The sequence below is a fragment of the Erinaceus europaeus genome, chromosome 9, assembly GCF_950295315.1.
Source record: "Erinaceus europaeus chromosome 9, mEriEur2.1, whole genome shotgun sequence".
Lineage (NCBI taxonomy): Eukaryota > Metazoa > Chordata > Mammalia > Eulipotyphla > Erinaceidae > Erinaceus > Erinaceus europaeus.
Genome location: NC_080170.1, coordinates 6739535 through 6754132, shown reverse-complemented (window position 1 = coordinate 6754132; position 14598 = coordinate 6739535). Strand labels below are relative to the sequence as shown.

Genomic DNA, 14598 nt, shown 5'->3' with positions numbered 1-14598 from the left:
GGTGAGAGGAAAACCACCTTCCATGAGAAGACACAGGGATGAAGAGATTCCCCCTCTCTCCCTTTACCTCAAGAATGAGAGGAATTGAAATGACGAGAAAGAGGTTGGATTTGGGTGGCCAACTTGGAGAATCAGCGCTGAGCAGGAAACACTCAGGGCAGATAGCTCAGCATTGACAGACAGAACAGCCCCCCAGCCTTGGGCCCAATAAAATGTCACAGCAGGGGAGGGAGGTGTGTGGGGGGGGCGCAGGCAGTGGGGCACTGGGTTAAGTGCACATAGTACAAAGTGCAAGGACCTGAACAAGGATCCCAGTTCGAGTCCCCGGCTCCCCACCTGCAGAGAGGGGTCACTTCACAAATGGTGAAGCAGGTCTGCAGGTATCTTTCTCTCTCCCTTTCTACCTTTCGCGCCCCTCTCAATTACTCTCTGTCCTATCCTATAAAAAAAAAATGGAAAAAATGGCCACCAGGAGCAGAGGATTCATAGTGCAGGCACTGAGCCCCAACAAAAACTCTGGAGGCAAGTAGAAAAAATAAATAAAAACATCACAGCCACACTCTGCTTCCCTTAACCACCCCATCCCTGAGGAAACAGTCTGCTAACAACAGCTCAGGTGACCAAACCCCTCAATACTGAATTGTGAGGAGAATCACAATGGGAATCACAGCAGTGAGAATCACAGCGGCCGGGGTGCAAGGGGTTACAGGAAAGAGATGTTCTTCCAAAGTCACCATTTATTTCCAGAAGGAAGGACTGAGGTGTACAACTACTAGAGAAGGAAGCTAAAGGATGAGAGGTGGCCAGATGCTCGGAAGTGACTGAGGTGGAGGCCTGATCCTGACACACTTGCCCTTATGGTCAGTGTCTCGGCAGAGGGGCAGACGTGGGCTTCTGTGTCAGGCTCAGGAAGGCCATCTCACCCCCAACCTGACTGCAGCTTCTGCCACCAATCCCCATGGCCACTCAGAAAGGTCAGGACTCAGGGTCGCCCTTCCCCTGCTCACACAGGAGAAGCCTCTCGAAGCAGTCCAGCCAGAAGGGTCTCGCAGCTGAGCCAGGACATACTGAGTGATACCTGGGGCACCTTACGGCTGGGAAACGCAGCTCATTGTCCAAGGAGGAGCCCTCCCGGTCACCAGAGCTTGGGGACCCAAGCTCCTCTGGGAAGGACGTGGTCCTGAAAGCTTTGGTCTCGGCAGTGGATAGATAGCAAGGCTCCTGGGTTAAGTGAAGGAAAGTCCAGGTCCTTCCGCTCTCAGTCCTGACGTGGGGGAAGGGCATTTGCTGAGGATAGATGTGCCACAGGAGGCTGACATGAAGGGGGAGATCAAAGGGCAGGGGTCAGCCCCAGAGTTCCTCCCTTGAAGAGACTCCGTTATACCTCAGAAACAAGGGATTTATATGTTGGAGATTATTGCTCCAGTAAATTTTTCTTCACTTGCATTGAATTTTTTTTTCTTTTCTCAACAGTGTGACATGTTGGGATTTGGGGACAATTCTGCTGTTATTAAAAAATGGATTAAAATCTAATTTTGGTATTAGGAATGCAGTGGCTTCCAGTGAGCTGACAGAGGTCCACATTTCACACAGGAAAACATCCCTCCCTAACTAGACCAGACACATATTAAGAGTACCAGCTAGACTGGGCTTCTTAATAGCAAATGTTCAGGCCCCTAATAGCCTGTGTGATTGATTTAGAAAGGGGAAAAAAGTTGCCCTCACATCTGAGGACCCCTTAATACATGCAGTGGTCTTGCTTTTTCCCCAAAGAGGACAGATGTAGATCGAGAGTCAGCACGGACTAGGTTTGCAATCTCGGGTTCCAGCATGGGGGTGGAGTTCATCTCAACTGGGATGTCTTTGGTAAAGGTAAAAAAAAAAAAAAAGAAGGAAAGCGAGAAGGGGCTGGTGCTTCAGAGATTCCCACACACACCTTAAGAATAGTGGTTTTGGGGGGGCAGAACCAAGATGGCGACTTGGAGGCAGCTGCCGGCATCTCCAACAAGCAGCGGCTTGTGACCTAGGATTCATTGGACAGGGGAGGGTACTAGGCCATAAGCAGGAGGGTGAATAAGGGTTCCTATCTGTGACACCGAGGAGGGTTCCTATAGCCCACTGTTGGGTTAGACAATGGAGGACAGCGCATGTGGCACAAAGCACAAGGACTGGCATAAGGATCCCGGTTCCAGCCCCCGGCTCCCCACCTGCAGGGGAGTCGCTTCACAGGCGGTGAAGCAGGTCTGCAGGTGTCTGACTTTCTCTCCTCCTCTCTGTCTTCCCCCTCCTCTCTCCATGTCTCTCTGTCCTATCCAACAACGATGACATCAACAATAATAAAAACAAGGGCAACAAAAAGGAAATAAATAAATAAATATTTTTAAAAAGTTTAAAAAAAAGAAAAGAAAATGGAGGGAAAAGAAAGGAAATCTTTTGATTATTTCTGAAGCTCACCCCCCCAGAACCAGACCCTAGGGGCTGGACAGCTGCTCCTATCAGGCTTCCTGCTGAGATATTTTCTTTACCAAGATTCCTGGCTTATCAAGGCTGTCGTTCCAATCCTTTCCCTTTTTGATTTCCTTCTCTCTCGCTCTCTCTTTTTTCCCTTCTAAGTGGCTGGAGCTCTATTTGAAGGACAAAATATCTGACCAATCAGAGCCTCACTCCTGCCTGGGAAAGACTATCTGGAGGGGTTTTTTAAATTATTTTTTAATTTTTTTGGGGATACTTCTTGCAATTGGCTGTCTTTACTCAGGCTACCTGAGACAATCCAGAGCCATCCAAGCTGCAGACTGACTGCTAGGGTATTTTACTCTATTATATTTTATTATTTCTATTATATATACACATGTGTCCCTTTTCCCCCTCCTTCAGGTTAACCAAAATTAATTGTTACTGTTTTTTCCATTGCTAGGTGACTGGGTGTCCTATCCATTGTGAGAGGAACTTGTTTCACTCTACCTCTTCCCTCCACTCTCTCCTTTTTTCCTCCTCCTAGCTAATTAAAAAAAAAAAAAAACTCTTTCCTTTCACTGCTCTTCTTTTTTTTTCTTCTTGTTCTTGTCTTTTTTTCTTCCTTCCCTCTTCTTTTGCTTTCTGAATTCACTGATACTCACTTGTGAGTTATTTTGGGGAAGAAATCTGACTCAGAGTGGCTCTCTGTGTGTGTCTCTCTTTTCTACTTCCTTTTCTCCTGTTGCTATCCCTAGAATATTTAGTGGACAGAAGGCTTGCATAATTGCTTATTCTTGATTTCCCTTTTCTTCTTTCTGTTTCTTTTTCTTTTGGATTTGGTTGCTATTTTTTTCTTGGACTGGAGGTGTTGTTTGGCTAACTGGTATTGGTTAAACTGCATCCATCCTTGCTTCAGTTACTATTGTTGTAATTTCTGAGGTTGGTGACTGCATTTGTCATAAAGGTCTTTAGTATAGCATGGCTTGTACTCAAAACACAACAAACTGAAGAACGACAGAACAGAAAAAATAAAACATCAATAAAAAAACTGTTAAATCAAGAGCAAATAAAACTGCTACCACAATGAATCAAGACAAGAGCCCAGAAGAAACTCCAAATCAGTCAGAAGTAACTATGGATAAGAAAAGTTTGGAAGCAATAGTAAACCTAATAATCATAGAAATGAAGACAACTATGGAGGAAAGGGCTATCATAATTAGGGAAACAACAAGTGAGACCCTCAAGGAAAATACTAGCTACCTCAAAGTAACTAGAGAACTGAAAGCTGAAATAGCTGAACTAAAAGGTCAATTAGCAAAACAAGCTAATACTATAACTGAACTTAAGAAAGAAGCTGAGGGAAGGGAAAGTAGGCTAACAGAAGCAGAAAGCAGAATTAGCCAGAGAGAGGATGAGCTAGAGAAAACTAAGAAAGAGGTAAAAGAGCTCAAAAAGAGATTGAGAGACACTAAAAACAACAACAGTGACATATAGGATGATCTCAAAAGAAGTAACATTCGTATAATTGGCCTGCCAGAGGAAGAAAGAGAGGAAGGGGAAGTAAACATTCAAGAGGAAATAATAAAAGAAAACTTCCCAGACCTAAACAACAGAAAGGACATTAAGATTCAGGAGGCCCAGAGAATCCCAAACAGAATCAACCCAGACCAGAAGACACCAAGACACATCATAGTTACAATGAAAAGAAGTAAGGATAAAGAAAGGATCCTAAAGGCTGCAAGAGAAAAAACAAAGTCACATAAGCCATAAGATTAACAGAAGACTTCTCCACTCAGACTCTAAAAGCTAGAAGAGAATGGCAAGATATCTATTAAGCCCTGAATGAAAAAGGATAATATATTCTGGATATAACCAAGGATAATATATCCTGCTAGACTTTTATTCAAACTAGATGGAGGGATCAAAGCCTTCTCAGACAGACAACAGTTAAAGGAGGCAACCATCACCAAGCCTTCCCTGAAAGAGGTTCTAAAAGGCCTCTTATAAACAAGAACATCACCATAATACTTGCCATATATCAGAGCAAGTAAAAAAAAAGTTGAATAATGGCACTACAATACATTCAGTCCATAATACCAATAAATTTCAATGGCTTAAGCTTGCCCATTAAAAGGCACAGAGTGGGAGGATGGATCAGAAAACACAACCCAACCATATGCTTCTTGCAAGAATCCCACCTGACCCAACAAGACAAACACAGACTTAAAGTAAAAGGATGGAAAACTATCATACAGGCTAATGGACCACAAAAAAAAAAAAATAGGCAGGAACAGCCATTCTTATCTCTGACACAATAAACTTTAAATTAAATCAAGTAATAAAAGATAGGCAAAGCCATTACATAATGATTAGAGGATCAATAAGCCAAGAAGATTTAACAATTATTAACATCTATGCACCCAGTGAGGGACCATCTAAATACATCAAACACCTACTGAAAGAGCTACAAAAATACATCAATAGTGGTACAATAATAGTGGGAGACTTTAATACCCCACTCTCACACTTAGATCAATGAAGCAGAGAATCAACAAAGAAAAAAGACAATTAAATGAAGAGATTGACAGACTAGAACTCCTGGACATTTTCAAAATTAATAGTCTCCCAAGAGTGATATACAATTTAATGCAATAGCCATCAAAGTTCCGCCATGCTTATTTAAGAGAATATAACACAAACTACAATCATTTATCTGGAACCAGAAAACACCTAGGGTCGCCAAAGCAATCTTGAGGAAAAGAAATAGAAATGAAGGCGTCACACTCCCAGATCTCAAATTATATTATAAGGTCATCATCATCAAAACAGCCTTACTGGAATAAAAATAGGCACACAGAGAAGTGGAACAGAATTGAAAGCCCAGAACTAAACCCCCACACCTGTGGACACTAATCTTTGATAAGGGGGCCCAAAGTATTAAATGGAGGAAGGAGGCTCTCTCTCTTCAATAAATGGTGCTGGGAAAACTGGGTTGAGACATGCAGAAGAATGAAACTGAACCACCTTATCTCACCAGAAACAAAAATCAACTCCAAATGGATAAAGGACCTGGATATTAGACCAGAAACTATCAAATACTTGAGGAAAACATTGGTGGAACACTTTCCCACCTAAACCTTAAGGATATCTTTGATGAGACAAACCCAATTGCAAGGAAGACTAAAGCAGAAACAAACCAATGGGACTACATCAAATTGAAAGGCTTCTGCATGAAACAGAAGGATGAATATGGGATGATCTCACTCTCAGGAAGAAGTTTAAAAACAAGATCAGAAAAGAAAACACAAGTAGAACCTGAACTGGAATTGACATATTGCACCAAAGTAGATACTCTGGGGTGGGTGGGTGGGGAGAATACAGATCCAAGAAGGATAACAGAGGACCTAGTGGGGGTTGTATTGTTATATGGAAAACTGAGAAATGTTACACATGTACAAACTATTGTATTTACTGTCAAATGTAAAACATTAATTCCCCAATAAAGAAATTAAAAAAAGGAAAAGATTCTGCACAGCCAAAGAAACTATCACACAAACCAAGAGACCCCTCACAGAGAGGGAGAAGATCTTCACATGCCATACATCAGACAAGAGACTAGTCACCAAAATATACAAAGAGCTCAGCTAACTTAGCAACAAAAAAGCAAATGACCCCATCCAAAAATGGGCAGAGGATATGAACAAAACATTCACTTTAGAGGAGATCCAAAAAGCTAACAAACATATGAAAAATTGCTCCAGGCCGCTGATTGTCAGAGAAATGGAAATAATGCAACATTGGCTGTGGGGACAGAGAAACCCTTCTGCACTGCTGGTGGGAATGTAAATTGGTCCAGCCTCTGTGGAGAGCAGTCTGGAGAACTCTCACAAGGCTAGACATGGACCTTCCATATGATCCAGTAATCCCTCTCCTAGGGATATACCCCAAGGACTCCCTAACACCCAACCAAAAAGATATGTGTACACCTATGTTCATAGCAGCCCAATTTATAATAACTAAAACCTGGAAGCAACCCAGGTGCCCAACAGCAGATGAGTGGCTGAGAAAGCTGTGGTATATATACACAATGGAATACTATGCAGCTATTAAGAACAATGAACCCACCTTCTCTGACCCATCTTGGATGGCGCTAGAAGGAATTATGCTAAGTGAGCTAAGTCAGAAAGATAAAGATGAGTATGGGATGATCCCATTCATCAACAGAAGTTAAGAAAGAATAACAGAAAGGGAAACTCAAAGCAGGATCTGACTGAATTTGGAGTAGGGCACCAAAGTAAAAACACTGTGTTGAGGGTGAAGGTGGATGTTCAGCTTCATGGGGCAGGGAGGGGGAAAGGGAGAGGGGATGGGATGGGACACAGGTTTTTGGTGGTGGGAATGCTGTTTATGTACATTCCTATTAATTTGTAGTCATAAAATTTTAATAATTAAAAAAAAGAGTAGTGGTCGGGGTCCATCTTCAGAGCAGGAACGCTCCTCCGTCCTCTGGGCCTCTTGCAGCTGGGTTGGGTTGGGTATGGTACACACTTAGCTTCCAAGGCTGCCACCAGCATGATGCCATGGTGACACTGGACTCTCAGAAGTACATGTAGTGAGCCCAGTAGAAGACGTTGGTCAGCATGAACATCAGCGGGAAGAGCAGCTTGGAGTAGCGGTCTACGTTGCTGGGGTTCTGGATGGTGAAATAACGGACCATCCTGCCCATCTTCTCCCGGAAGACAAAGCTGACTTTGTCCCTGGCCTTCATGGTCAGGCCGCTGTAGTCCACATTGTCCCCCGGCATCTCGATGCTGGCGAAGCTGATCTTACGCTTCAGGGTCGAGAGGGAGCTGTTGATGATGTCTGTGATGTTGACTTCTTCCACCTCTTTCGCTGTCGCCTAGTTCACAGACAACACTGTCAGCTTGGCAGACTCGGTGCCCCAGAAATGAACTGGCAGGCTACTTACATCCACTGCCTGGGCCCTCTTTGTTTTTCTTTTTCAGTTTTTGTTTCCTTCCTTCCTTCCTTCCTTCCTTCCTTCCTTCCTTCCTTTTTTTTTAGACTCTTTTTTTATTTATTCCCTTTTTGTTGCCCTTGTTTTTATAGTTGTAGTTATTATTGTTGTTGTTATTAATGTCATTGTTGTTGGATAGGACAGAGAGAAATGGAGAGAGGAGGGGAAGACAGAGACGGGGAGAGAAACAGACACCTGCAGACCTGCTTCACCGCCTGTGAAGTGACTCCCCTGTAGGTGGGGAGCCGGGGGCTCGAACCAGATCCTTAGGCTGGTCCTTGCGCTTCACACCACATGCGCTTAACCTGCTGAGCTACTGACTGACTCCCCCCTTTTTTAAAGAATCTTTAAAAAAATATTATCTTTATTTATTTATTAGATAAAGACAGCCAGAAATTGAGAGGAAAGGGGTGATAGAGAGGGAGAGAGACAGAGAGACACCTGCAGACCTGCTTCACCACTCACAGAGCTTTCCCCCTACAGGTGGGGACTGAGAGCTTGAACCTGGGTCCTTGAGCACTGTGACATGTGTGCTCAACCAGGTGCACCACCACCCAGCCCTCTTTATTTCTTTGTTATTGGATAGAGACAGAAAGAAATTGAGAGGGGGTGGGGGAGATAAAGAGACAGAGAGACAGAGAGACACCTGCAGCCCTGCCTCACCACTCATGAAGCTTCCCGCCAGCAGGTGGGGACCAGGGGCTTGAACCCAGATCCTTGATCACTGTAATGTGTCACTACACCAGTTGCACCACTGCTTGTCCCCCCATCCCCCCTAAGTTCTTCTATGCCAAAATGTATCATGACTTTTCTGACCACTCAATAACAATGACCAAAATCTGATTCTTAGAAAGATAGTGGTTATCGGCGGGGACAAGAAGGTGGGGCTAGGTAGAGGAATGTCTTTGGCGTCACAGCACTGGAATTTTGCGCAAACTTTGATGCATCATCCGCGCAGAAGCCTGTGTTTGTGTCATTCTACACAAACCTGGATAAGTGTCAAACTACACTACGTTTTCTAGAAAACTGTAAACCAATATGGAGCCCATAACAAATAGGGACAAAGAGATCAGTCTCCTAACAGCCCACAGGACTTGGGGGGAATCCTTCCCAGCATTCCCTGATCCTAATGACAGGGAGAGGAGCCATCCAGACTCAGAACTTTGTGCTAGACTATGAAGGTAGCTGGCCTGGCTTCACACTTCATTTATTTTTTCTCTCTTTCTTTCTTTCTTTCTTTCTTTCTTTCTTTCTTTCTTTCTTTCTTTCTCTCTCTCTCTCTCCCTCTCTCTGTCTCTCTCCCTCCCTCCCTCCCTCTCTCTCTCTCCCTCCCTCTCCCTCTCCTCTCTCCCTCTCTCCCTCTCCCTGTCTCCCTCTCTCCCTCTCCCCCTCTCTCTCACCTTCTCTCCCTCTCTCCCTCTCCCTGTCTCCCTGTCTCCCTCTCTCCCTCTCCCCCCTCTCTCTCACCCTCTCTCCCTCTCCCTCTCTCCCTCTCTCCCTCCCCCTCTCTTCCTCTCTCTCTCCCTCCCCCTCTCTCCCTCTCTCTCTCCCTCCCCTCTCTCCCTCTCTCTCTCCCTCCCCCTCTCTCCCTCTCTCTCTCCCTCCCCCTCTCTCCCTCTCTCTCTCCCTCCCCCTCTCTCCCTCTCTCTCTCCTTCCCCCTCTCTCCCTCTCTCTCTCCCTCCCCCTCTCTCCCTCTCTCTCTCCTTCCCCCTCTCTCCCTCTCTCTCTCCCTCCCCCTCTCTCCCTCTCTCTCTCCCTCCCCCTCTCTCCCTCTCTCTCTCCCTCTCTCTCTCCCTCTCTCTCTCCCTCTCTCTCTCCCTCTTCTTCTGTCCCTCTCTCTCTCCCTCTTCCTCTGTCCCTCTCTCTCCCTCTCCCTCCCTTCCCCTCCCCCTACCCCCTCTCATCTGTTAATTTGAGGAAATAGCACCTCCCCATGGAGCTATTATAACCCAGAATAAAGGACTTTCTGCTGCCTGTGGGATCTCAGTTATACTCCAGTCCCCTCCTCCCCGGCCCCTTTTTCATCTACATAGCAGATCCAAATTCTTCTTGTTAATTCTTGTCCTGGACAGAAACCCACTGAGTGAATGAGACGCACATTCTCACCTATTGTGGACACAGGACCATCTGCCCTGGGCATTTGGATGGTCTGATCATGGGAAACATCGTTCACAAGTCAGTCACACAATGGAGGCAACAGAATATGCTGACCCTTCATTTCCTCACTATTGGACCGTGTGTGTGTGTGTGTGTGTGTGTGTGTGTGAGTGTGAGAGTGTGTGAGTGTGTGTGTGAGTGTGTGTGTGAGTGTGAGTGTGTGTGTGTGTGGAGTGTGAGAGTGTGTGAGTGTGTGTGTGAGTGTGAGTGTGTGTGTGTGAGTGTGTGTGTGTGAGTGTGTGTGAGTGTGTGTGTGTATGTGAGTGTGTGAGTGTGTGTGAGTGTGTGTGTGTGTGAGTGTGTGTAAGTGTGTGTGTGAGTGTGTGTGTGAGTGTGTGTGTGAGTGTGTGTGTGTGTGTGAGTGTGTGAGTGTGTGTGAGTGTGTGTGTGTATGTGAGTGTGTGAGTGTGAGTGTGTGTGTGTGTGAGTGTGTGTGTGTGTGTGTGAGAGAGAGAGAGAGAGAAAGTGTGTGAGTGTCTGTGTCGCCTACAGGAGGCAGGCAACTCCTGTCCTAGGTTCCTGACTTTTTCTCTTTTTTAAAACATTTTTTAATTTTCTTTCTTTCTTTATTAGATAGAGACAGTCAGAAATCAAGATGGATGGGGGCAATAGGGAGGGAGAGAGACACCTACAGCCCTGCTTCACCACTCAGAAAGCTTTGCCTCTGCAGGTGGGGACCGGGAGCTTGAACCTGGGTCCTTGAGCACTGTGACATGTGCACTCAACCTGGTGCTCCACCGCCTGGCCTTTCATTTATATATTTTTAAATAGGACAGGGAGAAATAGAGAGGGGAGGAGGAGAGAGAGAAAGACAGACACCTGCTGACCTGCTTCACTGCTCATGAAGTGGCCCCACTGCAGGTGGGGAGCTTGAACCTGGGTCCTGTGCATAGTGCTATGTGTGTTTAGCCAGGTGCTCCACTGCCCAGTCCCAGTTCCCCACTTTCTTTTTTTTAATATTTATTTTATTTATTTATTCCCTTTTGTTGCTCTTGCTGTTTTATGGTTGTAGTTATTATTGTCGTTGTTGTTGGATAGGACAGAGAGAAATGGAGAGAGGAGGGGAAGACAGAGAGAGAGAGTGAAGTGACTCCCCTGCAGGTGGGGAGCCGGGGGCTCGATCTGGATCCTTAACCCACTACACTGCCGCCTGACCCCTGACTTTTTAATTTTATTTATCATTTAGTGGACAGAGACAGAGAAGTTGAGAGGGGAATAGAGAGAGAGAGAAACAGAGAGACACCTGCAGCACAGTTTCACCACTCATGAAGCACCCCCCGCCACCTGGCAGGTGGGAACTGGGGGCTTGAACCCGGGTCCCTGTGCACTGTAATGTGTACACTCAACCAGGTGTGCTGCCACTCAGCACTGCGGCTCTGGCTTTTTGTTGCTTGTGAATAACGAGCAGTTTCTGCTAGAAAATTCAGCTCAATGCATGTTGCAGAAAGAGCGGCCTTTTTACTATGGCACGAGCTCCAGAATGTCCCAGATGTTGCACGTGAGAAGGGGAGAATTCCCAGAGAAGAATGGAGCAGTGAGGGGCAGGGGCCAGGGGCAGCTCAATGCCTGCCCTCCTTGTTGCCTTGCCCAGTGCTGAGTCCTACACAGGTCGGGGTCGGGGTCTAACTTACCCTGTCCTTGGCCACCATCTGCTGCACGGAGCTGTAGTGGGCGACCGCGTACTCCAGGAGCGCCCCGAACACGAAGCTGAAGCAGATGCCCAGGTACACGTCAATCGCCTTGATGAAGCAGTTGGTGTTGGGCAGGGGAGAGCGAGACCCGATCATCAGTGTGGTCATCGACAGGACCGTGGTCACTCCTGGGGGAGACAGGGAGGCCGTGTCCCCACACAAGCAGCTGGGGAACCACCTGCCAGAACCTGGCCCAAAGGTCTGTGTTCAGTAGCCAGCAGGGAACGGGCAGGACCGGAAGTGAACCAGCAAAGGCCGTCGGTGACATGTGCATCCTGCCCTGATCTGTCTGATATAGATTCGTCTCTAGGGTTGTCACTGGGACTCAGCGTCTGCACTATGAATCCACTGCGCCTGAAGACTGACTTTTCCCCATTGGATACGACAGAGAGAAATTGGGAGAGGAGGGAAGATAGAGAGAGGGAGAGAGAAAAATAGACATCTGCAGACCTGTTTCTCTGCTTGTGAAGAGTCCCCCCTGCAGATGAGGAGCTGGGGGTTGGGGGGGGCTTGAACCAGGATCCTTGCTCAGGTCCCTGTGCTTTGTACTGCGTGCACCTAACCCAGTGCACCACCAGCCAGTCCCCTTCTTTTATTTTCTTCTTCTTTCTTTTTAATGCTATTTTGATGGGACAGAGAGAAGTTGGGAGGAGAGAGAGATAGAGAGGGAGAGAGACAGAGAGACACCTGCAGCGTTGCTTCACCACTCCTGCAGGAGAAGACCAGGGACTTGAACCCAGGTCCTTGTTTACTGTAATATGTGCATTCAACCAGGTGACCCACCCGATGTCAACCTGAGCATCTGAAGGGTTTGTGGGCCCCTGGAGCAGGGCTGATCTGCACAGACGTGAGTGTGGGGGGTTTCTAGTACCCTGCCAGAGGAGTGCTTAGTCTACTAAAAAAGACCCAGGGTTAAGCCTGCACCAGGAGGCAGAGCACAGGACTTGCATGAGTGAGGCTCGGGGTTGACCCCCAGCAATGCGCATGCCAGACTGGTGCTCCAATCTCAGTCTCTCTCTCCATCTCTCGCATTAAAGAGATCTTAAAAAAAATCACTGTATTTTGGAAAAAGTGAAGGAAGATTACAATTCAGTTATTCTAAAATAGGCTCTCTCCTTTTAAATATAAATATTTTTATCTTAACGAGAGAGAAAGGTTCAGAGAGAAACCAGAGCCTGCTCAGCTCTGGTTGATGCTGGTGTTGGGAATTGAACCTGGCACCTTAGATTCTCAGGCAGGAGCGTCATTTGGAGAAACTTCATGCTGCTGCCCTAGCCCCCATGTGTGTTTTTCCTAAAAAAACAAATCTCACAAGAAACTAACTCCTCTATGTGGGAGGCCCTCGGTTTAAGTGTCAGCACCACATGGAAGCCCTCCACCCCCGGCCCCAGGGGGAGGGCTATGGATGGTGCAGCGTTGCTGGGACTTTGTCTCTTCTGATTCTCTCCAAAAAAACTGAGAAAATCCTATCCCTGGAGCAGGGGGCTTTGTACACAAGATCCTTGTGCTGTTAAAAAGAAAAGATGGGTATACCAATGTTCATAGCAACACAGTTTGTAGTATCTAAAACCCGGACGCACACCAGGCACCCAACAACAGATGAATGGCTGAGGAAGCTGTGGTATATTAACACAATGGAATAGTACACAGCTATTAAGAATAATGGACCCAACTTCTCTGACCCATCTTGGATGGAGCTAGAAGGAATTCTGTTAAGTGAGATAAGTTAGAAAGACAAAGACAAGTATGGGATAATCCCATTCACAAATAAAAGCTGAGAAAGAAGAACAGAAAAAGGAAACTCAAAGCATAGTCTGCTGAGCTGGGAGTAGGGCACCAAAGTAAAAATCTCTGGGCGGAGGGTGAGAATAAATGTTCAGCTTCACTGGGGGTGGGTGGCGGGTGGGGAGGGACATAGGCCTTTGGTGGTGGGAATGGTGTTAACACACACACCTATTAACTTATAGTCTCACAGATCACTATTTAATTAATACGACAGGGGAGAAATGGATCAAATGTCTCAAACGCTTCAGAGCACAGACCATAGGCTGAGTATATGTTCCTTCAATCTAAGCACTTAAGACTTCAAATTGGCAATCAGACTGAATTTTATCAGTGGGTTCAAATTGTTGATATATTTTAAGAATGACATGGCCTTTGAAATATTAAATCTTCTAAAAGCTTAGACCAGGGAGAACAGAAGCAACTGGTGGTGTCACTTTATAAAATCCAGCTATATGTACATAGCATAAAAGGACATAAATTATGGTGAGGTCTTATGTGATACAGCAAATCCGAACAATAGAATTTTCAAAGGTAACCCAATTGCCAAATAATTCGGTTATAGAAATAACTATCTATTGCCTGCTTAAACCCTTAGACAGCAGGGCCCTTCCTCATTCCCTACAAAGCCCGTATTTCTCACAGGCCTGGGTGGGGCTCACTTTCCTGCATGCTTCTCTTAATTCATACCAATTGATACCACAGCTGCTGATCCCAGCCTAATCAATGCAACGAGTACCCCCTTGGCATGTCTCACTGCAGACTGTGTCCAGACATGTCAGGTGAGGACTGTCAACCAGCTTCATTACTCTGCTGAGCCCTTTCCTAGTTCACAGGACTCCTTAATTCCATTTCAGGTGGTGCACTTCTTAACAAAACCTGAAAACCTTGATACAGACCAGGGCCCATGAGACGGGGCATATGTGCATGTGTCCATAAGTTAGGCGGAAATACACACCTTAAAGCAAAGCGCACAACAGTTTGCAGTGAGTCCATAAATGAAGCCAGCAGGCAGAAAGACCTAGAAGGACGCCTTTAAGTACCTAATGAAACCATTTCTACTTAAGACCTACACACCCTCCTCACCTACCTCCTATTACACATCCCTCAATCACTCCAAAGGCAACCTTGCCAGACACAGTAAGGACTACAAAAGCTGAATAAGGGCAAGAGACTGGCACACTTTAATGACTCTTTAGTCTCTACCGAGCCACCCTGTCACCTGGGGCCCTAGCCAGGGAGTCCTTTGTTTTCCCACACAGACAAGATGGGCCTAGACCTCTAGCAGATCCCTCTCTCCACTATCACTGGTCATCTCCATCAGGAACAACATAGTGGACCCCTTTGTGGGCCCCCATAGGACCTTGCCCTCAGTGTGGATCAATAATGGTAGGGAATGTTCCACTCTCTGAAGGGAGGGTGAACAACATACTCTACCACCTGAGGAAGATGGGTCCTGAAGTTAGCGCAGCCCGGAATGTTCCAGCTGTGACCAC

At 46.2% G+C, this 14598-nt stretch overlaps 1 protein-coding gene across 3 annotated transcripts in view; it reads right to left on the bottom strand.

Annotated features, from left to right (window-relative positions):
- Positions 1-5968: 5968 nt before the first annotated feature.
- GABRP (gamma-aminobutyric acid type A receptor subunit pi) overlaps positions 5969-14598 on the bottom strand; it is a 25618-nt gene continuing 16988 nt past the window's right edge. For 2 of the 3 annotated variants that reach the window (XM_060197140.1, XM_060197138.1), the window contains exons 9-10: positions 11261-11448; positions 5971-7354 (exon numbers count right to left, since the gene is read on the bottom strand). In XM_060197140.1, coding sequence (XP_060053123.1) covers positions 7052-7354; positions 11261-11448 — 491 coding nt within the window. In that variant the 3' untranslated portion in view covers positions 5971-7051. Of the gene's footprint in view, positions 7355-11260; positions 11449-14598 lie in introns of all 3 variants that reach the window. The other variant, XM_060197139.1, reaches the window with a different exon arrangement.